At 34.0% G+C, this 26053-nt stretch overlaps 1 protein-coding gene across 2 annotated transcripts in view; it reads left to right on the top strand.

Moving 5' to 3' along the window:
* LOC118188752 (uncharacterized) overlaps positions 1–26053 on the top strand; it is a 110906-nt gene that overhangs the window by 49598 nt on the left and 35255 nt on the right. For both annotated transcript variants that reach the window (XM_035359253.2, XM_035359252.2), the window contains exon 2: positions 10056–11516. In XM_035359253.2, coding sequence (XP_035215144.2) covers positions 10946–11516 — 571 coding nt within the window. In that variant the 5' untranslated portion in view covers positions 10056–10945. The remainder of the gene's footprint in view (positions 1–10055; positions 11517–26053) is intronic.

Raw genomic sequence — 26053 nt, 5'->3', positions numbered from 1 at the left:
CCATGTTTCCGAAAATGGAAATTTCGAGAGGAAAACATCGCTAAAGTTCTTCTTGGAATGTAAACAATGCTTTGCGTAGAAGACTCAAGCACTTCATATTAAGCACCATTTTCTCGCCGATCTCGAAAGAACTTTTCTTTACCGCCATCATCTGCCAAGTCGTGACTGAAAATTGTGTTGCCATTCTCAGAATTCTTTTCTAAGAACATTTTTGCACCGTTAAGATAGTTCGTGAATCGTGACACAACCTTTAAATTCGCTTTGTCAGAAGTACGTCTGTAAGTCCTAATTTGAAAATGTGTTCTTCAGTAGTTCAACAGCTGAGCTGTTTTTATTATTATAGGTATTCAAGGAACATGTGATTGCTTTTGAAGATTTTTTTTTTTTTTTTTTTTTTTGTGGAAGCATTGTTCGCCATTGAGTTGATTTAGTAAATGAGATTTGCTGTTATTTTTTTGTCACCACTGAGTATCGTCAAGGTCGGTAAATAAATTTGAAAATCACGCCAATGAACTTTACATGGGTTGGGATTGTAGCATGACTAGCCATTGTTTCTCTGCCTTCAAAGTTATTTTTATTTTATGATCTCTTGAAAACTGGCTGTTACATTTATTGTGTAGAACATTTTAATGGAGCTACTTAAATTAATTCTATAGTCAATAACATCCTTGTCGCGTACAGCAATTACGAGCAACTGCCCAAACACAGGTGATGGAAAATTACCGGCTTTCCATCAACTAAGTCTTTTTATAAGTGTTATAACAATGCTTGTGCGAAAAAAAATAGATGACTGAGATGATATCCGTTATTACGAACCAAGTCTCGTTATACGGACTAAGCTACTTACCCTGAAGGGAGTTTTGTTGAGGAATTTCCGAAGGAAGTACCTGGATTCCGCTTTGAGACTTAGGAAATTTCCGGTGAACGCGTCAAGGAAACAGTTTTATGATATTGTTGCGTCAGTATGGATTTGTAATAGATTGAACGCACATAGGTGCGATAATAGATTAATAAAAAAAATTGTTTTATCAAAATAAACACTTCAAAGTTCTGGAATTTTCCAGAACTCTCTCTTACAGGAGTTCACAGTATCACAATCAGTTACGCATCAAACTACTAAGAACATTAAACACAACGTAATGCGAAGCGCATCTAAAGAGAAAGCTAACTCGGATATCTCAGTTCACGCGGAGCTAACAATCCGCAACAACAATAACTGAGAGCAAATACTCTGTTGTCAGTCTTAAATAATTTCCAACCGGCCTCCCAGATATTTCTCGTACTTTCTGCTCCTCGAACTTACTGGAAAGCAATACAAGGGTGAAATTACGGTTACAGCTAACATAGTGGTCAATTACATTTATTCAATTTCAATACATACAACGGGGATACAGGGAACCGAACCAAAATGTCGCCACATAATCGCCAAATTTGGCGACTTTTGGCGATTTGTCGCCAAAACCGTTGTTTGTTTGGCGATATCTCACCAAATTACCGAGAATATCCATTTACTCAATGTTAAATGCCTTTGCCCTGTATTCTTACTTTTCCCGTAGAGCTTCTCATTAGACTTTTCATGTTACAAAAGAAATACAACAATTTTACTTATAATTCTGCTAAAATTGCCTATCTAAGTACAAAATTTTTAACAATGTGCTTCGCGTGCGAAGGAAAGCTGTTAATGCTTTCAACAATTCAAATCTTTCCAGCATTTGTGGACTCTAGAATTAGAAATTTCGTAGTATCTGCAGACAATTGTTTTTTAAAATTTCTATTTGAAATAATGCGTTTGTTTACAGTAGGATCACAAGCGAAGACAACAAAGAGTCTCGTGGCTATATTTTCAGAAAATTTGATTTTCCGTTTGACTTTTTAAGAATTTTGTGTAACATCTTGATCTCTTTGTTAAAACTCGAAAACAAGTAAATAGTAAAGATTACGTAATTTACGAAGAAATGTGATACAAATATCTTCAATCATAAGTCAAATCTACTCTCTTTAACTAAACATATATACAGAAAGACATATGAATCTTTCAACTATTATTTCTCTGTCTACTGTGCGACCAGCTGAAGAATGTTTTTCTTTTAAATAATTCGTGCCCACCAGCGGCCGAGCGGTAAAGTCGCTGAAATTCGGTCCGAGGTTCGAATTCCGCAAACGGGCTGGCTGCATGGGTGTTTTCGTGGTTTTCCCCATGTGTAACGTGTACACGAGCCAGTTTCCCTTAGAAAGTCCTCCACGAAGGCATCCCTCCCCTTAGGCAGATAGACCTCGAGGCTTTGTCGTAATTAAATAACCTAACCTTTTAAATAATTCGTTAAACAACTAACAATAAAATTAGTTCTAAAAATAAAAAATAGTACTAATATAAAGAAGAAAACAGTACTAATAATAGAAAATAAATTACTACTAATAGTAGTATAATTAGTACTACTAATAATGAAATTAGAAGTACTACATAGTTATTGAAATCTTGATTTTGTTTGACTATATTACCTAAAAAATGCATAAATGGATTAACCGATCATATTATTAAAGTTTAACGAATTTTTTCAACCCAAAGGGTTACTAATTTCCAAACAGCATTTTTCATCGATTCACTTTTCAAACTGTTGCCACCAAATATTATCGCTATGTATTATATTTAAAGAAACTAAATGATGAAGAATCTGCATGAATAAGTTGAATGTTTCTCGCATTGTGAAGGCACAACGGTACCTAGAGCCATCCAATTTTGAATAACGTAGCCCTCCAACCGAACCTAGGAACTTGGAAACCTTCGAATTTTTTTTATTATCTATTTCAAATTTTATAAAACCTTGGTGAATTTTTTATTAAAAAACTCAACGATTTCAGAGCGAGCAATGGCAACACTGTTTGGAAAAAAAAATATTTCCAGGGTGCGAGACTGTGTATCGAATTTTATAAAGATGTACTGTTTTTAAATATTTTTGTGATATTGCTGTTGAATTGATTTTTATTTGTCTTAAGTGTGATGAACATGATATTTAACCAATAAAGGTAACACACAAAGTTAAAAAACGCTCTTTTGGGCGTAATATATCTTTTTTTTGGGGGGGGGTGTATACATGTAATCTTAGTAGTCTCCGTTTCGCCAAGAATAAGACATGCATTCTACACGCTTTTAAAGAGCCATTTTAGTAACACTTATGATGAAATTAATATGTTTATTGTAAAATTAAGTTTAAAACACTTTAAAAAAAATATTTCAAACTTTTTTTTAAATATTTTGGTACTGCTTCTGTATTTGCATGGTTTCCAGTGTTAACACTGCGTGGGATAAAAGCAGAGATGAGTTTATTTACAATCGCGTAAAATTCCGCCTTTTCCCGTTTTGACAACCTTCAGACGTGGGTTGGTATTTCGAAGGTCGTTCTTTAAGAGAAGGTTTTCATTATTATTTTTCTTTAATATTTTAATTTCTTCCACCTCTCATCCTTCTCCCACTAATCCTATGTATTTCCAAAGTCTCCACGAAATCGTGGGCTAGAAAACAGTTTCTGTTTCATTGGTGTTAACCTGATCTTGTGTACGTATATGTGTGTGTGTGATATTCCGATGATTTGAGAGTCATTCTAAGAAGATCCACCTAGTAAAAGCAAAAGAATCTTTAATGTGTTTGTACAGATATAACATGCGTGAAGGTGTTGGAAGTTTACAAGGTGATAACTAACTGTGAGTAATGTCTGACACATCATTTGAGTCATCACATAGGAGGTACAGTTCTTAAAATAGTATTCTTTTTAGTCCAAAAAGGCAATTTGCCCAGAAGGACTATTAATTTCGTTTTGGCATTTTGCGTTGGTTCACTATAAATGTCGGTTCACTTTCCAAATTGTTGCCACCCAATATTAGAGCCGTGTATTGAAGAAATTAAATAATGAAGAATGTGCATCAATGTATGTATGTTTCTCGCATTGAGATAAAACAACGGTACTTAGAGCCATTAACATAATAATAACGTAATATTTCACCGAATATGGGCATCTGGAAACCCAAATTTGAAATTTGGAATTTGTTTTGTTATCGATTTCATATTTTGTAAAACTTTAACGAATTTTTGATTAACAAATTCAAGGATTTCGAAACGAGCAATGGCAACGTTGTACAGAGAAAAACATTTTTATCTCCAGCGCGCGAGACTGTATAGGAAATCTAAAGATATGCACATTTTAAAATTATTTTGCGATATTGCTCTTGCACTGATTTTTGTTTAAGTGCGAAGAACATGATATTTTATAAATAAAGGTAAGACATAAAATGTTTAAAAAAAAGTCCCTTTGGACGTAATTTAAAATCTGAAACTCTTCAGATTTTTTTCTTTTTGAATTATTATAATTTTCCCACTTATTATTTTGGGGGGGGGGGTTATTTCAAGAATTCGTTAATATTTCCTTGTAAAATATGATCGATATAAATTAATATTTAATCAGCGCGCAGTATACGTGAAGAGATAATTATTATCGAAACATTTAACTTGTATTTGTTGATTAATATTCTTAAGCAGCAGTTTATGAACAATGTAAAAGGATAACAAATATGAGAACATAAGACTTAAAATCAGTGTTAGCTTCAGTTACAAATATAATCTTATATTTATTTTTAGGTACATGAGTAATAATATCAGTTAAGAAAATTAAAAAATAAGAACCAGTGAAATCATAAGATAAGTCTATATCAAAGTACTGGAACTTTTGCTTCGTCTAATGATTCGAACCTTTAAACCATCATAGTCCTAAACCAAGCTGATATATGAAAAGAAAAAAAAGTGTCTGCTTCTGTGGATTTCCTATCTGAATATATCTTTGCTTGAAGGTCATGAGTAGATTCACCAATTCCAGTTTAAATGCATATTACCTAATGATATTTTAAGATATGAAAGGTTAGCAAAAGAACAGCAAAAATAGTCATAATTAAAACAAACACTTTTGCTGATCTTCACTGAATATTTTATCTTGAATTCATCGTAAATTCAGCTTTAAAGTTCATACTTAACCTTTCTAGAAGTCTGTGCCCTTTATGCTTGGTTAATCAAGAAGATACCCAGCCAGCTATCACGGATCAAAACTTGTCTGCAAATGCTCTAAATTTAGTGACCACCATGAGATATGTTTTCAAAATTTCGTACAGTTGGCTAAAATTGTAATGCATTGAGGTACAGGGGTTGGACAAAAATGTGGAGACACCTTTAAAAAACATGTTTCTTTGCTTAATATGGTGTAGGAAACCCGTTGGCATCCAAAACAGCTTGCAGTCTTCTCGGAATGGATAAATACAGTTCCTGTATGTTTGCCAAGGGAATATTATACCATTCTTCCTGCAAAACGGTGGCAAGTTCAGATAACGATGTTGGCGGTGGATAACGAGAACGCACTTTCCGTTCCAATGTAGACCACAAAGGTTCGATAATATTCAGATCTGGTGACTGTGGTGGCCAGGGGAGATGGGACAACTCATCCTCGTGCTCAGAAAACCAGTCCTGGACAATGTGAGCTGTGGGAACAGGGGCTTTGTCGTCTTGGAAGACACCATCACCATCGGGGACAAAGTTTGTACCATGGGATGAACTTGATCGGCCAAAATGTTCACATAAGTCTTGGCAATCATGTGCCCTGACACAGTTACCATGGGGCTAGCAGAGAACCACGATATGGCTGCCCAAACCATAATAGAATCCCCGCCATGTTTCACTCTTGGCAACAAGCAGTCTGTATTATAGGCTTGAGATGGCGTTCTCCAGACGTAAACTCGGCCAGAAGTGGGAAACAATGTGAAAGAAGACTCGTCAGACTATATTACTCGCTTCCACTGCGCTATAGTTCAGGCTTTATGACTTAAACACCACCTTTTCCTGTTACGGGCATTAGCATCACTGATGAGTGGCTTCTCAATTGCAGCACGGCCAGCAATTCCCTGTTTATGAAGCTCCCTTCTAATTGTTTGGGTACTCACAGGGTCCGGTAACACAACATTCATTTCAGCAGTAACTTTTGCAGCTGTGGTCTTCTTATTTTTCGTCACAATTGCCCTTAATGATCGTCTGTCACGATCACTCAGGACACACTTTTGTCCGCACTGTGATTTAGCAGATGATGTTTTTCCGCTTTTCAAATATGCGGAATAAATCTTGGGTACAGTACTTCTTGAAACACTAAACACCTCGGCTACCTTGCTTACGGAAGCACCTACCATACGTGTTCCAACAATTTGCCCACGTTCGAAATCTGTTAACTCTGACACAATGCAATGACAACCTCACATAATAGTACTCCGACAACAACTGAACTGTTTAGCACATTTACGAAGTTGTATAGGTGGTGTCAGTAGTCAAAAACGCCAGCACCACCTACATTTTCATTAAAATCAATCTTTCTTTTCAAACATGCATTTCACAAGGTGTTTCCATCTTTTTGTCCATCCACTGTATCTGTCTATAGTTGAATGCTAGAATGCTGCTTTAGCTTTTCCTTTCCGCAAGTGTACATGGATTGGCATTTATTTCTTGTGTGGCAATGATGAATTTCATTGCCATTGGCATTTATTTCTTGTGTGGCAATGATGAATCACCTACACTTTTTGTTAGTCCAAATGCAGCTTTGAAAGATTGATTACACACGGCAGTTAAGCTACCATATTTGGAATCTAAATTTATACCGTTTGACTTTCTTGGTAGCAAAAACTGGCATCAAACTCCTGACAGACTTGGAGTGGATTATCGCTTCGTCTGAAAAGTACTGCAGAGTCTTGAAAAAAATTTTAAAAGAATTTTTTTTTAAAATTAGACTCTTAAACATAAACGCACGACACGTGATTAATAAACAGCCTGCGCTGCTTGTGGTAAGAAAACTTAAAGTAACAGTCAAATTCAAATTTAAAACTAAGTCTAGAAGTCAAAGAGTTTGTTGTTATGCAAATTGTATTCTTTGTTAGGGTTTTAAGCGAGCGTTTGCAGCTTCAAGTTTGGACTTCCCACGAGGTAAAAACTCTTTGAGATGCGCTACTAGAGGTTTTGCTGTGTTCTGTCACCGTTCATCAGCCAATGGGATGTTTCAATGCCAATACAAAGATTCAGTCAAGATTATTATTCTGAAGTTATTGAAGTTATACTAAGGTAATCGCAAGTCACCTTACAGTCCACTTTACATGAACAACGGAACAGATACAAACTGATCTGTGGTGTATTTAATTATGGCAAAGCATACTAGGGCTATCTGCCTAAGGGGAGGGATGCCTTCGTGGAGGACTTTCTAAGGGAAACTGGCTCGTATACATGTTACACATGGGGAAAACCACGAAAACACCCATGCAGCCAGCCCGTTCGCGGGATTCGAACCTCGGACCGAACTACCAGTGTTCAGCGACTTTACCGCTCGGCCGCTGGTGGGCTCCACAAACTGATTTAACGCGAAGTTGGCTCAAACTGCTGTCTGGCGTCGCAATTTAAATGTCGGCAGCAATAACGCAAAGTCGAAGAATTACAGTCTCATCAGAGCTATCGAAACCCAATAACAAGCGTGCTTTGTTTTACTGCCCCAAACCCCTGACTTAAATACTGTCAAACTGATTTGCATTCTGGTGAGAAACGGAAATAAGCGGTTAATTCAAATAAAAATAACCTTAAAAAATTTATAATAAAATTATTTAAACCAATTTATAGGAATTCTGCCTATAAAATTGGAATAAAATTTAATGATTGCACTGAATTTGTTTGCATGAAAACAAGATAAATAAGATAAAATGTTAAAACTCCGTCTTTACGATTCGTGCAACAAACCGGAATTCAGTAAGAAAAAGCGGGTATCAGATAACAACTTAAAGTTGGTTTAAGACTGGATTATTTAATTTAGATAAAGCGTACCAAGATTATCTGTTTATATTCCGTCCTCCAACTTTTGATTGAGCTGCTTCCTAAGGTTAGAAGATTCCTTTTTTCTTATTCAAGCAACACAGAGTTTAAAGATGAGGAATTCATTATCTAAAAACATCAACTGATGTACTTTCTGTAGTTCTCTGAATGCAAAATGAATTAATTATTATTTAAAAGTAATTATTATTTTAAATTAATTCAATTAATTATTATTTCGTTAATAAATTAATGTTCTCAAACACAAGATAGTTCATGGTGGTAGAGTTTAGGTACATACTCTGAATGAAGTTCTCTGAATGCAAAATGAATTAATTATTATTTAAAAATAATTATTATTTAAAATTAATTCAATTAATTATTATTTCGTTAATAAATTAATGTTCTCAAACACAAAATAGTCCATGGTAGTAGAGTTTAGGTACATACTTAATCTAGAGTTAAATTGAGTAAATTGTATTATGTTTCACAGCACACGCAATATACTAATTTTCCTTCTCAAGGCGGAAAAAAAAGGAATTCTACTTTTTAATGCCTTGGCTGATATGTGCAGCAAGAAAGGTCATTTGTGATGCTACGTTAGGGATGAACAACTTTCAGATGACGCACGGAAATGTTTTATGGGTAACTGCAGTTTTTCGTGAGAGATATTTTAACAATAAAATACTACTCCATAAAATTCTAATTTATCTAGCTCACTGTGTCAGTCTAAAGCAGACAGTATTAAATTCGCGTGCAAGTGAGGGGGGGGGAACCAATAACAGAGCTTTCTGAAGTTCATGTTATTTCATTTCATCTTTGTTTTTATGCGTCAATGGCAATGATATTGAAACATTTTAGAGCTTGTGTATTTCTTAAAAAAGCTTAACTGCAACATATTAAAAAAAACACGTACCTTCTTTAGTTCCAATGTTTTTATTTTCCTATTTTGTACTATTTTAACAACCGGTCGCGTGAACTTTTGGCGCACAAGAAATAACTGCCGTCTAGAAGACTGACTGCTGTTTAATTTTTTTTTTTTTTTTTTTTTTTTTTTAAGGAATGCTAACGAAACTTTGTTATAGCTGGCCGTAAACTAAATTTAAACATTTGTTATTTGTTAATGATATATTAAAGAGGCAGATGATTTATAAAGGAGATAATCTTACAGGCAGCACCTAACCTAGAGGTTTAATTCTAATTGAGGCTGTTACGTTATATGAATCAAAGAATATGTGCCTGAAAGATAGTATCAAAGAAATTTGATGCAAAAATTTTCTATTTTTACTTGAGTTTTTATATAGTTTGAAATTATAATTTAATCTGTCAGTTTATCATTCATACCAATCAAGAGCCCAGGTTTAAGATCTGTAGAAAAAATTACATTAGTTTCTTTTTTTTTTTTTTTTTTTTTTCCCACAATTTTTTTCCTTATAAGTGTGTATTCAAGAAATAATTTTTTTTTTGAAATTTAAATAAAATACTAAATCAAATAATAAATAATTTTAGTACATATTACATAAAATAGTGTTAGAATAATTAAAATATTTTGTTCTTCAGCTTTGATTCATGTATTTTTATTAATTTAGGTTTTAAACGACGTACATTTCTCGAAAACTGTAAATTACAAAATAAATTGTGTTATAGTTTTCTGGCTTTGTGTAATTTTACGAAAAATCAGATATCAGATTGCACAAAAAAAAAAAAAAAAAAAAAAAAAAAAAAAAAATTAAGATTCAAAGATTTTTTTTATGAGTCCATTTCAGAGATCCACGTGAAAAAGTTTGGTAAGTAAGATTGAAAAAAGCCTCTGCATATTTTTTTCTTGTCGGTAATCATTAAGTGCCGAAAGAGTTTAGAAGTTTTTGAATCATAATAATTTACCCTATTCCTTTCTTGCAGCACTCTTGCCTTCCTTTTAATGAATACTTCTTATGATTCTTGTACTTACTTTTTTTTTTTTTTCCAATAGATTGTTGAGTGCTTTTCATAACAATCGATGATCTCTAATGACTATAATAATGCGATTGATAATATGATCGAAAAGTAAGGAAAAGGAGTGATAGATTCCCTTAGTGCTAAGTGACCCATCCTAACCTGCTATTTTTAACAATTATCACTTAAAAAAATGTAGAAAGAATGCGGTATTTGATGTGTTTTTAACCCGTGTTTTGATTTCCTCCCGCAGACTGGCTCCTTCTATGTTGACGACACGAGGCAGGCAACCTGCAACTCCACTCAACCCACTCTCCGATGATGATTATTGGCCGCCTACGGCGGGTTGCAGAAACTAGGAATGCTCGCCATTCAGATTAGGATAGAGCTACAGTCAGTGCCACAGCAGCTGGACGCACAACCGGTCTCTTCGTTGCCAGAACCCAAAACTAGAAAACCAGGACTCTCTGAGTTCTGCTTTCTGCCTCTGGGTTTGCAGAGGACCCAGCGGTATGCGGGAAGCACGCGTGGCGGCGTTTTAACCTCGACATCGTGTTCCACCTTAAGTCATCAATAATTTTGTGGTTCATAATTCTGAACTTGCTTAACCTCAAGAAAAGTCCAAAACTGAATAAAGGCCTAAGTATTTGATGATCTAGCCGCCTTAAAATTACTGTTTCGGTTTCCTACTGCCATATTTATATTTTGGAATATCTTCTTTGTATGCTGTGTTAAACTACTCGTAGAAAGTGAAGGATTATTACGACAAGTTGGCTCTATGTTTTGACGTTGTGCCCTGTGTCATATTTGTCACATCCTGCCAAAACTTCGAGCTTACAAGAACAAAGGAGACATTTTTTCTGGATTATATTTAATACTGATTACATTCTTTATAGTGTATTCTACAGTTTTCACATACTTAAGAGCATTTCGTAGATATATTTCAAACGCAACTATAACTTACGCAGAACTTCCACTGATTTTAATATAAAGCAAGTGTGTTACATCATTTGTATTGTGAATTAAATTAGGTTCATTGGAATATTATCAGTATCAAAATTATGAATGAATTTTATCTGTATTGTGCTTGTGTAATCTTAATATTCTGATAAAAGACGTCAACTGTATCAGTTTAATAACAGAATGGCTTTCCGAGGAGGAAAGCGAAAGGATGTTAAAAAACAATCTTATTATGTATGGTTTCTTGGTGCTAAAGAAAGCAAAGGTTTAAGAGGGGAAGAATATATTAGGCCGGTCTTAAGACACTTGGTGGATAAAGAACGTGAACTGGAGCCTATGAAAGTGACTCTTCAGGTGAGTACAAAAGGTATAAAGATTATACAGAATGTACCCCGAAAGAACAATAAAGGAAAAACGGAACAAATTAAACACTTTATACCACACCATGCAATTACGTGCGTAATGCAAGAATCCAAGCCTAATGACGATGTGGTATGCTGTATTTTGCTCATCTACAACCCTCTCACAAAATGTCCAGTTCATGTGCATGCTTATCGATGTGATTCCGTTGAGACCGCTAGCACTCTTCGCTCACAGCTACAAATCTTGATTGATCGGCCAGAAAACCAGAAAAAATTTCGAGAAATAGAAAACAGGTTAGCTGCCAAAGGCCTTTTGCCATCTCGAGGCCAGAACTCTGATGGCAGGTCTACAAGGACTGATGGCTCAGACAGAACAGAAGACTCATCTGGGGGTAAGTTTTAAAATTATTCTTAAATATTAGTATTCATATGTAATTCAAATCTAAATGTTTTTTGTGTACATTTTATGAAGGGGAGGGAAAGCACGATTTAGAATTTAAAAACACGCCAGGATGTTTCACTTTAGGCATGCAATTCTTGTTTAGTTTGGCAGTCGCGTTTATTCTTTGGATCTAATATTAACCGGAAATTCTAAATTATAAGAATGGAATACTTTTTTACTGTTAGCAAGAATAAAACAATTTACAATCCCTTCTTTCATCCTTATAAAATAACTGATATAATTATAATGCACTGGAGTCGTGTATTTAGGGGTCTGTAATATGGGGGGGGGGTAATCATCATGTTTATACCCTGGACGATAATCTATACCAAAGTATAGAAAGCATCGAATATTTTGTAAAACTATTCATTTTACTTAAATTAATTCAATTATCTCAGCATCTTGACAGTTAAAGAAGGATTTTATTCGAAATCCGTAATAAAAATGCTTTATAATAACTTCAGTAAGATTTAAAAAATATATATATATGACATTCATTGGGAGATAAAATGCACAAAACCGCGGTTTGCAAGAAGTAGAAGAAAAAAGAGTGTAATTTAATATTTTTTAGAATCTAAAGCCTTTAAAAATCATTAAGATAAAAAATTTATATTCTTCGTTAGGTGGAAATTTGATTCGGATAACTCTATTCAGTCATATTGAATTCAATTAATATATAATCGGGGGGGGCTTTTCTTTCTTTTTTTTTTTTCAGTCTGCAAAATTTAGTAAAATTGTTTCAATAATTTTTGGCAAGACTGTTGGCGAATTTCAGGCTTAAATTAAAACGGTAAATTTTACATAGACTTTGATCTAGTTCTAACAGTTTCCTTCCAAGTTAAAGTGAATAATTCTTACATTACTTTTATTGGTTAATCTTTGGATTATGGTAACTTGGCGATTTTTTCCCGAAAATTTGGCGACTAACCCCGCTACAGCAACCTGCTAGTTTTTTTTTTTTTTTTTGATGCCATTTTGTTTTCACGAAGTAAAGACTTTTTAACTCAGCATTTTTTTCAAACAATCTGCTAGCCGAATTACGCTTATACTAGAACTTTTATAGAACAAAAGTGCTTAATCATGACGAAGATTAGGTGCGAAATTGGGAGAAAGTGCAGAATCGTCCACTGCTTGCCGCGTTTTTAAGAATTGCACATACACAGTATCCATGTACACGTCGACCTATTTTCAGTTAAAAAAACATCTCAGAATTGCACAAACTCTTGACTTTATCCATGTACACTGCTAAAGTCCTAGCTAGTAACCTTTATCGCCTTACCAAAATGTCGCCAAACTACCTGTTACCATATTCCAAAGATTAGCCCTTTTGGTTTTTATGTTATTCAAATATCGATGAAGATGCAATCTGGTCTTACTCTTGAACTCATTTGAAGTCCATTAAAAAAAATATGTGACCCATATGCGTAGTTTTGAGAGGTATACTATTTTAAAAGCTTTGCCAACAACTTCTTGGAATAAATTCCTCTCAAACGTAACTAAATTATACGTATAAAACGAATAACTAATAGCCATTTCATAACGTAACGTATTTTCATTTTGAGTACTATGAAATGGAACTGGAAGTGCCGTTTTTTAACCGAAAGGGCTATTAATTTCGTTTTGGAATTTTGCATTGAAAACTTTAAATGTCCATTTCACTTTTCAAATTGTTGCCACCCAATATTAAAGCCCTGTGTTATGTTTAAAGAAATTAAGTAATGAAGAATCTGCATAAATGTATGTATGTTTTTCGCATTGTGATAAAACAGCGATACCTAGAGACATAAAATTTTGAATAACGTGCGTCTCCACCCGAATATGAGCATCTGGAAGGTCCGAATCTGGAATTTGTTTTATTATCTATTTCGTAAAGTATTTATGAGTTTTTGATTAAGAAACTCAACGATTTCAAAGCGAGCAATGGCATATCTGCAGAGGGGTAAATACATTTTTTATCTTTAGAGCGCGAGACTGTGTATCGAAAATTCTAAAGATATGCTCTTCTTAAATTATTTTTCGATATTACTGTCGAATTGAATTTTAGAGTTTAAGTGCGAAGAACATGATATTTAATAAATAAAGCTAAAACACAAAATGATAAAAAAACGCCGTGATATAAATTCTGAAAGATTTCAGATTTTTATATATATTTTATTTCTAATCAACTCTAGAAGAGTGGCAAGCACATCAGCAATAAAACGCCGGCACCGATAATGGGACTCCCTGACTCTCCACAAGTTACAATTTACATCGTCATGGCAATTTAACTGTCAGTGAAACAAAGAATAGTAGAAAATAAAATTTACTCTATATCTGAGCAAATGTTTTTGTGAATAAAATATAAATATGAATTATATGTTATTTAACAGGAATAGGGTTTTTTTATGTCCATATTCTGTTATCGCTGAGAGAAATTATTAAAGAAAGAGGTACTATTCTGTTTTGAGGACCATAAAAAAAAAAAAAAAATTGCAGCGAAAATGTATGCGCAAAAGCGCCAAATCTAGCAAACGCGCTGATTTCAGATTGCCTAAGTTTATATAGTTCTATATTTCTTAAGACGCCATTGAAATACTAGTTTAATTTTTATATCCTTTTTTAATTTTAAATCCTTTTTTGATATCCTATGGATTTAACAATTAGGGAATGGCCCATGACGAAAAATCTGCAATAGAATTTTGGGTAAAGTGCAGAATCGCTCACTGCTTGATGCGTTTTCAAGAATTGCACATACTCGGTATCCATGTACACAACGACCTATTTTCACTTTTAAAAAAAATCCCAGAATTGCACAAAAATGGCACTGCGCACACCCTGACTTTATCTATGTACTCATCGGCCTATTTTAGCTTAAAAAGTAAAAAAAAAAAATTGACAAAAATCCAATTGTTTTTACCCTTGTAAAAAACGGCAAACAAATAAGTGGATGATTCTGCACTTTAACCGAGAATTTTTTCAAAGAAAAGGCATCATAATGCTTAATAAGAAAATCTGTGATAAATGATTCAGGGCTAAAATTATAAGATGAAAATCGCAAGCTAGAACTGCACTTGGATTTAATATTTGTTTACCTAATCTTTGATTTTCTTAAACAAAAAAAAATTCCGTAAGTGTTGGAAAAAATCTAGATGAGCTCAAGTTTGTATTCTTAGTAATGTAGCAACTACTCTCGTTATTCAAATTTTGGTTAAAATTTAAAAAAAACATCTGAATTATGTTTTTACCAACTGAAGCCATTCGATGAATGTTTGCCGCATTCTTCAGTTATATTTAGCGTTTTATTTCTGCTAGACTCTTGTTTTTCACCATCGTGTCCGAACAATCGCCGAGCGTAACAGATTAGCCAGCGTGATGACCATCGTTCTAAATTCGGAATAGGCAATTTTTCCTTTCCTCAGAACAGCAGCCAAGCGAAGATTTTCAACCCTCGTGTATTAATGAATCGGAGACTGAAACTTCGAGCCTGATTGTATACCTTTCTAAGGTGACTGTTTCTCAAATCCTATTGTTTTCGTAGGTGTTTTGTCTGGCACAGCAAACCTGAACGGAAACAATGAATTGCGTGGATAATTTCATATTATGTAAAACGCTTCAATTGAAATATCGTATAAATGGAGGAGGAAAACCTTTTTGTGCAGTGAGACAACGCTGAGAGCTTTATATTATTAATTCAACCAAATTCGTAACCAAAGTTTGTAGAAAAAGTTCTCAGAAGAGTGCCATTTAAAACCTACGATAATTGAATACTATCCGGCGCCCGCCGTTACACCGCCAACAAACTATTGGCGACTTTTGGTAACAAAATATATACTAGACATTGGTAGATCGATTAAACAGATTCTTTTATTTTCGGCGGGAATTATTTCGTAGTCGCATTCAAATTGCATCTAAGAGACTGTTATCCTTCCAGCTTGTCTTTGCCTTTCCGTGAACTATTATTTAAATGCGAAGGCAAGTAACTTCCCTGAGACCAGTTCCCAGTCCTTATTCTTAACAATTTGCCGGCAACTGTTAACATTATATTTCTATCGTACATCTTCAGTCAACTACACTTTTGTTGAGCGAGAATTGGAACATTCGTGCTTATTTGGCAAAATACTCATGTCTGTCTATACCACATTGCTTCTGCTTCATTTTTCAGCAAATTTAATAAACGCAAAATGCAGTAAAAATTAACACGAAATGAAAAACTTTTTTCTCGAGCCTTTCGCAGAATAAAGGGTTATGATACATTGCGGATATGCGCGTAATCTAATTAATTTGAAGTTGATGTCGAAATAATAAAAAAAAATAATTAAAATAAAATAAAATGTGAAAACTTTCAGATTTTAACGTTTTTTGTGTTAACCTTATTTATTAAGTAGTATCACGTTCTTCGCACTTAAACTACATAAAATACAATTAAACAACAATATCACAAAATATTTAAAAACAGCATGTCTTTAGAATTTCCGATAGACAGTCTCGCGCGCTGAATTTAAAAGTATTATTATGCCTACAGTGTCGCCATTGCTCGCTTTGAAATCATTGAGTTTGTTAATCAATAATTCGTTAAAAGTTTTACAAAATATGAAATAGATTCCGGCTAATCTTTGGAATATGGTAACAGGTAGTTTGGCGTCATTTTGGTAAGGCGATAAAGGTTACTAGCTAGGACTTTAGCAGTGTACATGGATAAAGTCAAGAGTGTGCGTAATGCCATTTTTGTGCAATTCTGAGATTTATTTTTTATTTATTTTTTTTAAGTGAAAATACGTCGACGTGTACATGGATACCGTGTATGTGCAATTCTTAAAAACGCGGCAAGCAGTTTGCGATTCTGCACTTTCTCCCAATTTCGCACATAATCTTCGTCATGATTAAGCAGTTTTGTTCCATAAAAGTTCTAGTATAAGCGTAATACGGCTACCAGATTGTTGGAAAAAAATTAAAAATAATAATAATAATAATAATAATAATAATAATAAATCCTTTACTTCGTGATAACAAAATGGCGTCCAAAACAAAACTAGCAACTGTAGCAGGTTTGGTCGCCAAATTTTCGCCAAAAAATCGCCAAGTTACCATAATCCGAAGATTAACCCAGATTCCAATTTGGCCTTCCAGATGTCCATATTCGAGTGGAGGACTACGTTATTGAAAATTTGGTAGTTCTAAGTATCGTCGTTTATACACGTCATGACGTCCCGTAATAGTTACAGCAGTTGCGGGGGAAATGACAGTTGTAGTATAAATTGCAAAAATTCAAAGCGATCATCCTTCCAACTTTGTTTCACTTTCCCAAGTGCCAACATAAATATAATTGCGATATATTTTATTCTCAGTGAGAAGTTCTTGCTTATTTATGTCATTGTAATCATAATTTAATTGACATTCTTCTTTTTCATATAATAGTTTCGATGAAGTAAGAAAGGAATAATGAGAACATGAACCTGTTGAAATCTCTTTGTGATGTCTTTAAATATTCTGTGCAGCGTAATAACAATTGTTTTCCTTAATTCAATTTCGTATACAATTTCCGGATTCTTCCTTACCAAACGATGAATCAATAAGATGGCTGAATATTGATAATTCAACTTTATTGCATGAATGTTTTCAGGGTTTACCTCACATGTAACGTAGCTTATACTATAACACTGTATTCACGCATGCATATCGTGAATATCAGTTACTTTAGTCCTCCACGAACACATCTCTTCCTTTAGACAGATAAATGTCGAAAGCTGTGCCGAAAAATTATGTAAATCCCAATCCTTCTTTCTGCTCCGAACATCCATAGTGCAGCCCCTGTATATATGTTGCTGAAAATTGCTGCTCCAAAACATAAACCTTCCGGGGCGCATCACCCCCTCTGTCTCCCTCTAGTTATGCCACTGTGTACAATCTTTTTACGAATTGTTAAGAGGAAGGAAGAAAAAATATTGAAGACAAAATGAATTGTTAAATCCATGTCCATTCTGAGATTCTTTCCTTTGAAGGTAGCCTTCCGATAACCTGATCTTAGTCACCTTATTAGCGAACGTTTCAAGGATGGCTGTCAGTCTGAATCTAGCAAGAACGGAAATGAAAAAGAAATTCGAAACACAAACCCCTGTTTCCTGTCGTGCCTCCTTAAAATACGCTTTGCTATTCAGCTGTCACTCGATGTCCTTTGTGCCATCTAGAAATATCTCCACCCCTTACCACGACAACGATTGACCCATTCCCCTGCCGGAGAAGCCATTTTTCTCTTTCCGTATTGCGACTCTTTTGTTTCTCTTAATCCCGATTTCCATCTATGTTTTTCACCTATTTTTTGAACAATTCTGTAATTGCAACTGAAATTTATCACTGGGATTATGTTCAACGCAAAAGGAAACTGTATTTCATCAGGGGAAGTCACGAATTTTCGACAAAAATTTTCTGTAATGGAAAAATAGTAGTGAAAGAATTATGCATTCTTTTTCTTGAGTTGCACTGGTTTAATTAAGATTATTAGAATTTGTTCATTACTGATAATTCGTAACGAAGAGAATATTAATTTTTACAATATATCAATAAAAACTCGTGTTTCGAAATTTGTTTTACTCTTAATAGCATTTTCGAATTTCATTTCGAAACCATTTCTCGAATGAACGTTGCTAAGAGAATGGCTTTTACCAAAGAACACATAATTTTTGGAAAAAGCAATATTGCCTTTTTGGCATCAAAAAACGAAAATATATCTGGAGGAAACCCAGTACAAAGCTAAAGAAAAAGAACGTTGTTTTGATTGTCAAACACGGAGGCGAAGGCATTATGATTTCGGGATGCATTTGAAGCAGTGGGGTTAGTAATTTGGAGTTTATTGATTCAATGCTGACTAAAACTACTGATCACTTGAATATAATAAAGAGACATCTCACTTTAAGTATCTAGAAGCTTTGGGGTGAGTGAAGATTTTCCTTTCAGCTGGGCAATAATCTCAAGCACACGGGGCACAATATGAGGCTATGGCTGCTGAAAACCTATGTGCTAAACCAACTGCGTACACCATTCCAGTTATCAGAGCTAACTTACTCAACGGAGAATCAGGGTGCATGAAATAGCATCCAAAGAAATGCTCAAATTGGTCATGGTAAGAGAATGAAACAAAACCACAGAAGGGACATTTAAGTTACTTGAATCCACGTCCAGATGGTCGATACAGGTTATAAAACGGAAGAGGATACCGTATAAGGTACCTTTGAGTTACATTCAACTATCGTAAACATGTTTGCCAGTGTACGCAGACTTTTCACACTTACGCTTTGTGCCATTCTTAAGTTTGCATATTTGTATTATTTAGTGTAACTATGAGGCAGTCTTCGCTTGCACCATTTGAATTTTAAGACATTTGAGAAATTAATCCAAATACGGTACTTACGGAAAATCCCGTCGACACCGATAAAGAAGTCTTTACTCAAGAGTAATAACTAACACGTGTAATCGAGATTACGCCAAACCCAGCGTGTTTGAAGACGACTTTTCCATTTTTGGAGGAAAAATCGCGTAGTTTGGCGTCTTATCTTTAATAGGCAAAAATGGTCGACGGGATTTTCCGTAAGTACCGAAAAGAATATTGATTTAGAAAAAGTCCATTTGATTAGTGATCACGTCATGAACACTTAATTTCGTCTATGCGCATAAACACTTAAGTTCTGTCATTTTTGGCAGTAAGTATATGTAAATAAAATTCAGTCGGTTGAGTTCGTAAATAAGTACAGGAAAAAAATAGGCCCATGTAAAAAAGGTTTGTTTGTTTTATCAATTACGAGGAAGCATGTAGGGAAGTAAAAGCAATGAATTGTAATAAATAAATAGTAAACAATTTCTTCGCAATTGTTGCTACAAGAGTATAGGAAAGAAAGGTGTAAGTTACTGTAAACTGAGTTTTTAACGTTTTCCCTAAGTTCTTTACGCCTCATTTGCTTTGAGATGAAATGTTTAATGTTGGCAATAAGTTGAGTCGCTGCGGACAACAAAAATGTTAGAATGGTAATGAAAGTCTAAGAAATTTTATTAACAGTTTCATTAGCAAGGCGATAAGATGCATGGTAATTAACTTCAAGAATACCGACAATGACAAGCTTTTTTTTAATAACTTATATTTATAGCTATTTTTTACAAATATAACTTATTATAGTTCTACAAATGCTCAACTTTTTTACAAATATGACATAGACGCATTATTTTTCTGGCATATCTTAGCATGAACAAGGATGAGGTATTAAATCCAATTAATGTGACTTAACTATAAATGTATTCGGCGTTAAATATTGAAAGTAAAAGCAAAATTAAACTAGTTGTTATTGGACTGCTCAGGAATTATAGTTTTTGAATCAGCATAATCATGGGGAATTTACAAAGTAATGTGTTTATGAAAAAATTATCTATTTTGTTCAAATCTAATCAATCCAGTATTTGTATATTTTATAGTACATTTAACTTGAAATTTACGTTTGCAGGGTCTGGGACAGGGATTTAAAATTTAAAACTAAATTCCTTATTCCTAAGAGGCCCAACAGCGGCCGAGCGGTCAAGTCGCTGAACAGTGGTAGTTCGGTCCAGTGTGCAGTGAAAAAAGCTTTTTTAATATAATTTGACGTAATTAGACATATTAATGTAAATGCAAGTATTATGTAATGTACTAATGTATGTTTGATGAAATTATGATATATTAATTTACAAAAAGAATGTAAGATTTCAGAAATTTTGCAGTAGTCTGTAACATGATAAAAATGAAAGGAAATGTATAACCAAGCTTAATTGGTTTTGAAATACAACAATGTACTGAGATATGCACAAAATATTCTACAATAATTAGTTTCTTAAAAAATGTTTAATGTAATTTTATGTAATTATATATGTATATATACAAAAATGTATATTTGATGTAATTATGTTACGTTAACCTGTCATAATTCAACTTTTGTTAATCGATTAAGTTGATTGTAATGATCGTATACCGTGTTATTGTAATCGTATGTTGAATTCGAAAGTCTGGAATTAACGTAAAGTATTTCTGTAAATGTCTTGTTGGGATGGCGTCTGATGCGGGCCAATTGAACGCCCAGTGGGTACAGTAGTGCGGCAGAGCAATATCTATAAAAGTCACTGACTATGTTCTGGTGTTCCATCCACTTTTCCTGCCCGTGATAGTTCGACCCGAGGTTCGAATCCCGCGAACGGGCTGGCTGCATGGACTTTTTCCTGATTTTCCCCAAGTTTAACGTGTATATGAATCAGTTTTCATTAAAAAGACCTCAGGCATCCCTGCCCCTAGACAGGTAGTCCTAGTGTGCTTTGCCGTAATCTCAATAAATCAAATCAAACCTTTCTCTTAAGAAAGCTTTTGTGTACTGCAGGCAGAATCAGCGCATTAGTTAATTATTTACGAAAATTTTTCTACCCTTTCCTATTACACTAATGATAAATGAATATAAATTGCTTCTGTAAACTTCGATTACAGGAAATAAGATTTCTACAAATTACAAAGCTTTACTTAGAATTGTCATCCATACATTTTGCCTATCTTCAACTTCATCTACCCATCTTCAAACAGACTCTTCGCAAATTCATTTTTTCAGAGACGCTGTTTTCAGTGCTGGAGATTTTTGTCAAATAAATCAAATTCTTGAAGAACAGATTTTTCCAAACGCGAAAATAAATTGTTAGGTTAGCTTTTGACGGTTTTATTGTTGATATCTCGGTCCAGGGCAAGATATTTCGTGAAGTAGCATAAGGAGCAATAAATCTCTAGGATGGGTTTCATAAAACCCGGTAAATGAAGGAATTTTCTAGTTCTTTCCCTCAGTAATACTTTACGACCTGAATTTCATTGCATATTGGAGCCAATTCGGAAAATCGCTCGCCCGGGCACTAATCCATTACATTTGCTGTCTGAGAGAGAGAGCACCACCACATCGCTCTGTTCCGCTGTGGTGATTTTAATGTTTCGTTGGTCGTTTGTATTCCGTCTTACTTTAAGAGTATTATCGCTCCGCTTTTTGCGCATTCAGTGAAAGGAAATGGGAAAACATATTTGCTTAGTGTGATTATTTTATTGTTATTACCCTACCTTTATTTCTTTCATATCCGTGGGTTATATACCAATTCGTATACCGTATTTTTACTTTCGAAGAGCTGTGCGTCGGTATGATGCTGCGACTTAGAGCAATACACATAGTTATTCAAGTTCTAAAAGTAGCTGTTGACCGTAAAACAGCTCTGGAAATGGTTGATACGGAAAAGCACATAATTCTTGCACAGACCTATTATTTATTTTATGGCATATGGATAAACAGTTACCAGCCTTTGAAAATATACTTATTCAGTAAAAAGAAAACAGAATCTAAAATGTTTCAGATTTAAAATTACGTCCAAAGGGGCGTTTTTGCATTTGTTCTTTTTGAAGGCCATTCCGAGATTTGTTTTCTTAGACACCGTATACGGAATGAATGTACAGTTTTTCAAGCAGAACTTCTGTGCATTTATCTTGCCGTCAAATGGATCCAGGATCATGGGACAACATCCTCAAAGTACCTTATTTGTTCTGATTCTCTTTCTTCTCTTCAACTTTTGAACAGTATTACCAGCTGCGATAAATTATTTATCGAAACCCTAGTAACTGTTAGTTCACTTAGAATTAGAGGTATTGATATCTGCTTTGCTTATGTGCGTGCTCATCATGGTTTCTACGGAAATGAAAGAGCGGATTTCTTAGCTCAAGATGCCTTAAATTTACCCATTGATATCAACATTAGCATTCCAAAGAGTTATTGGAAGACCTTTCATTATAAAAAGCTTTTAGCTATGTGGAATGAGGAATACATTTCATCTTGTAATGCGGAAGTCACCAAAAAGTTCCTTCCTTCTATTTACCATAGACTGAATTCCGAGTCTTTCCTCTCGTTAAATTTTAAAGTGTCTCAGTTTTTATCTGGTCACGGTAAATTTGCAAGTTATCTGTTTCGTTTTAATCTACGATCAAACAATTTATGTGAATGTTCAAAAAGAGTTCCTCAGGATGTGGAACATTTGATTTTCTCGTGCCCTACATTTGATGGCCCTAGATTATGCTTACAGAACGATTTGAAAATGTTCGGAGTGACTTGGCCAGTGAACGTTTTCTTGAAGTCCAGACTGCTGTTCTCTGCTTTTGTTCGCTTTATTTATGCATGTAATTTTTAATGTTTATTTATACATGTAACCTTTAATGTTCTAGTTAACTTACTTCTGTAAGCCCCGTGTTGTACATATGTGGTGCACGGGGAGTCTGTATGTTCTCAAAGGAAAAAAAAAAAAAAAGGCGTTTTTTAAAATTTTGTCTGTTACCTTTATTTATTAAGTAACACGTTCTTCGCATTTAAACCATAAAATTCAGTTCAAGAGCAATATCGCAAAGTAGTTTTAAACTGAGCATATCTTTAGAATTTCCGGTACACAGTCTCGCGGGTTGACTATAAAAATGTTTCTTGTGTACAACGTTGTCATTGCTCGCTTTGAAATCCTTGAGTTTGTTAATCTAAAATTCGTTAAGGTTTTACAAAATATGACATCAATAATAAAGCAAATTCCAAATTTCAAATTTGGTCCTTCCACATGCCCATATTCGTAGGAGGATTACTTCATTCAAAATTCGATGGCTCCTACGTACCGTTGTTTTATCACAATGCGAGAAATATAAATACATTTATGCAGAATTTTCATTATTTAATTTCTCTAAATATAATGCAGGACTCTAACATTTGGTGTCAACAGTTTGAAAAGTGAAACGGACATTTATAGTGAACCAACGCAAAATCGCAAAACGAAAACAATAGTCCTTCAGAGACAAAGCCCCTTTGGACTAATAATGCGTAAAATTCAAAACATTGCTACTGTTATCTATCTATATATATATATAAAGAAGAAAGTCTGTGTGTGTGATGGTTCGCTAATAACTTAGTTACTACCTATAGCTATCGTCACCAGACTTCCTACAATTCTTCTCTGGGTCCTGGAAAAGGTCGAAGTCCACTTCTTTCAAAAGAAAAAAAAAAGAAGTAGCTAAAATCAGCGATATTAATTAAAAACTCTGAAAAACGATAATTTTCGCCCTCATTTTTCTGAGTGGCAACAGTCTCTCACGCTGGAGATGAAAATCTGCTTTATTTCAAAAGTTGTTGCCACTGCTCGCTGTCAAATCCTAGAGTTTATTAATAAAATATTTCTGAAGTTTTACGATGAAATAAAAATAGCATTGCCAAACATTAAATACATTATTCCCGATTCCAAAAATTCGTGGAAAGCCATTTCGACTCTTTCCTTCTCGTACCACTTTAATCAGCCAAAATATTAATTAAAAACTCTGAAAGCGCTAATTTTCGTACTTATTTTTCCGAGTGGCGACAGTCTTTACAAAATCTCTATATATAAAGAAGAATGTCTGTTTGTTCGCGTTATTGATTTCTGATCAATTATAATCAATTTTTTGCCACAATTAAACGACTAACATTAAATACAAGGGAAATGTTGAATGGAAATGAACTTTTACGACCATTTGATTAGAAGATGAAAATCATTAATAACCAAGGAGGTTAGAATAGAAGGAGGGAAGGTTCAACTCAAACGGTGAAGCTTGGCGGCCAGCTTCCTGTTATCACCGTGACTTGTGCAAGGAAGTCTGTCATTGCAACATTTTTTTCTTTTCTTTTTGAAGCATGTCAGCTTGTATTGCATATTAATGCACAAATAGATTCTCGGGCATTATTTTTCACACGTAACTATTAATTTTCTTTTTTTATGTAATATGACAACTATGTCAAAAATATCACAATGTCATGTGGTTTTCTTTCCAGATGTGAAAAAAAAAGGACTTAAAATAGGTTATTTAATATAACTATAATTAAAATATATTAAATACATTTTAATGTTTCTGTTTATAGCTGGTATCTTCGTTCCTTAAGATACAATGCTATATGGTAGGATTTAAATTGTATAATTTGAACGTTTTAGTTAATTCGTTTTATAACTTTCATGAAAAGTAAGAAATCAATTGTTACTATTTTTATTAATTGTAAAGGTGTTAAATAGAGCAATGCTTTTCTTTATATATTAATTATTATTCATTTTTTTAAGTTAAGATAAACTGTTCTGTTGTTAAAAATTTTTTGCATAAACTTACAAATTTCTGGGCAGTATAGTGATAAAATTAAGTAAAATATTTACACAATTGAACATGTGGAAAGATGTATCCAAAAACTTATATAGGTGTATTTCTGTAATTCAACTTAATTAAAGGCAGTTTCTTTGAGATTAATAAACATGAAATGCGCATAAACTGAAATCAATGAATTCACATAAATCTGTTTTATTTTATTAAGTTTTATTTTCTAACCTAAGCAAATTCGTGAAATATGCAGAAAAATCATTTTTTAAAGGCTTTAATGTTATGCGCATGCATTTAGATTTCGAACTATTTCTTAATAATTTGCTGTACATAGTAAATTATGGATATCATCTTTATTACTTTAAAATAAAAATTCAACAATAGCGAGGGATTTCATTATAAATTTAACATATTTTTACTGGAAAATAAATGCACGGAACAGCTTAGAAACACGTACATGTCACTGCAATGTTTTGAAGTCACAAACATGGACGCCGCTTGTTCGGCGGAGTTTCATTCCCCGATAGTGGAGGAAACTGCGAACCCTCCCTCCTTCTATTCTAACCTCCTTGTTAATAACTGTGTGCCAATGCTGCTGATATAATGAGAGAGTATTAGCTTATGTTTCTATCGAAATTTTTTTTGCGTGTTTCATATCGCATCAGACTGAAAAATGTATAACTGCGAATCGTATTTTTTTCATATTACGGTATCGTTCTCTCTGTTGTTGGATGCATTATCTAGCTGGCATCGAGTACTTCCGTGAGTTTCAGTTAAAAGTCCATAGAACTACTGCTTATTTCGATTCATATCTCGGAACTCCTCCACATTTCAAGTGCTTTTTAGCTATTATCAGGCACTGGAACTGAAAATGTAGGTTCAGTTACTTCATTACGCAAATGATTCATTTGGTTCTTTCTTATACAATGTATTTGAGGATTTTCTAATGCAAAGAAGGAATTCACCTTACCGATGACGAGAAACTTGAAAGTCTCATGCAGTCAACCATTCTGTCGGCAGGAACCAACCCGGAACAGGTCGCTGTTCTGTGATTCCTGAGTTAACATAGTATTCGATTCTAGAAATTCCGAATTAATACAGAAAATGGTACTATTCGGTTTCGAGGGCCGTAAAAAAAGTGCAGCGAAAATGTACGCGCAAAAGCGCCAAATCTAGCAAACATGCCCATTTAACAGCGCGCCAAATCTAGTGTACGCGCTGATTTCAGATCGCTTAAGTTTATATCGTTCTATATTTCTTAAGACGCCATTGAAATACTAGTTTAATTTTTAAATCCTTTTTTATTTTAAATCCTTTTTTGATATCCTATGGATTTA

The sequence above is a fragment of the Stegodyphus dumicola genome, chromosome 4, assembly GCF_044657685.1.
Source record: "Stegodyphus dumicola isolate Sdum_Otavi_A_Nest chromosome 4, ASM4465768v1".
Taxonomy (NCBI): Eukaryota; Metazoa; Arthropoda; class Arachnida; order Araneae; family Eresidae; genus Stegodyphus; species Stegodyphus dumicola.
This window is presented reverse-complemented; position numbering and strand designations above follow the sequence as displayed.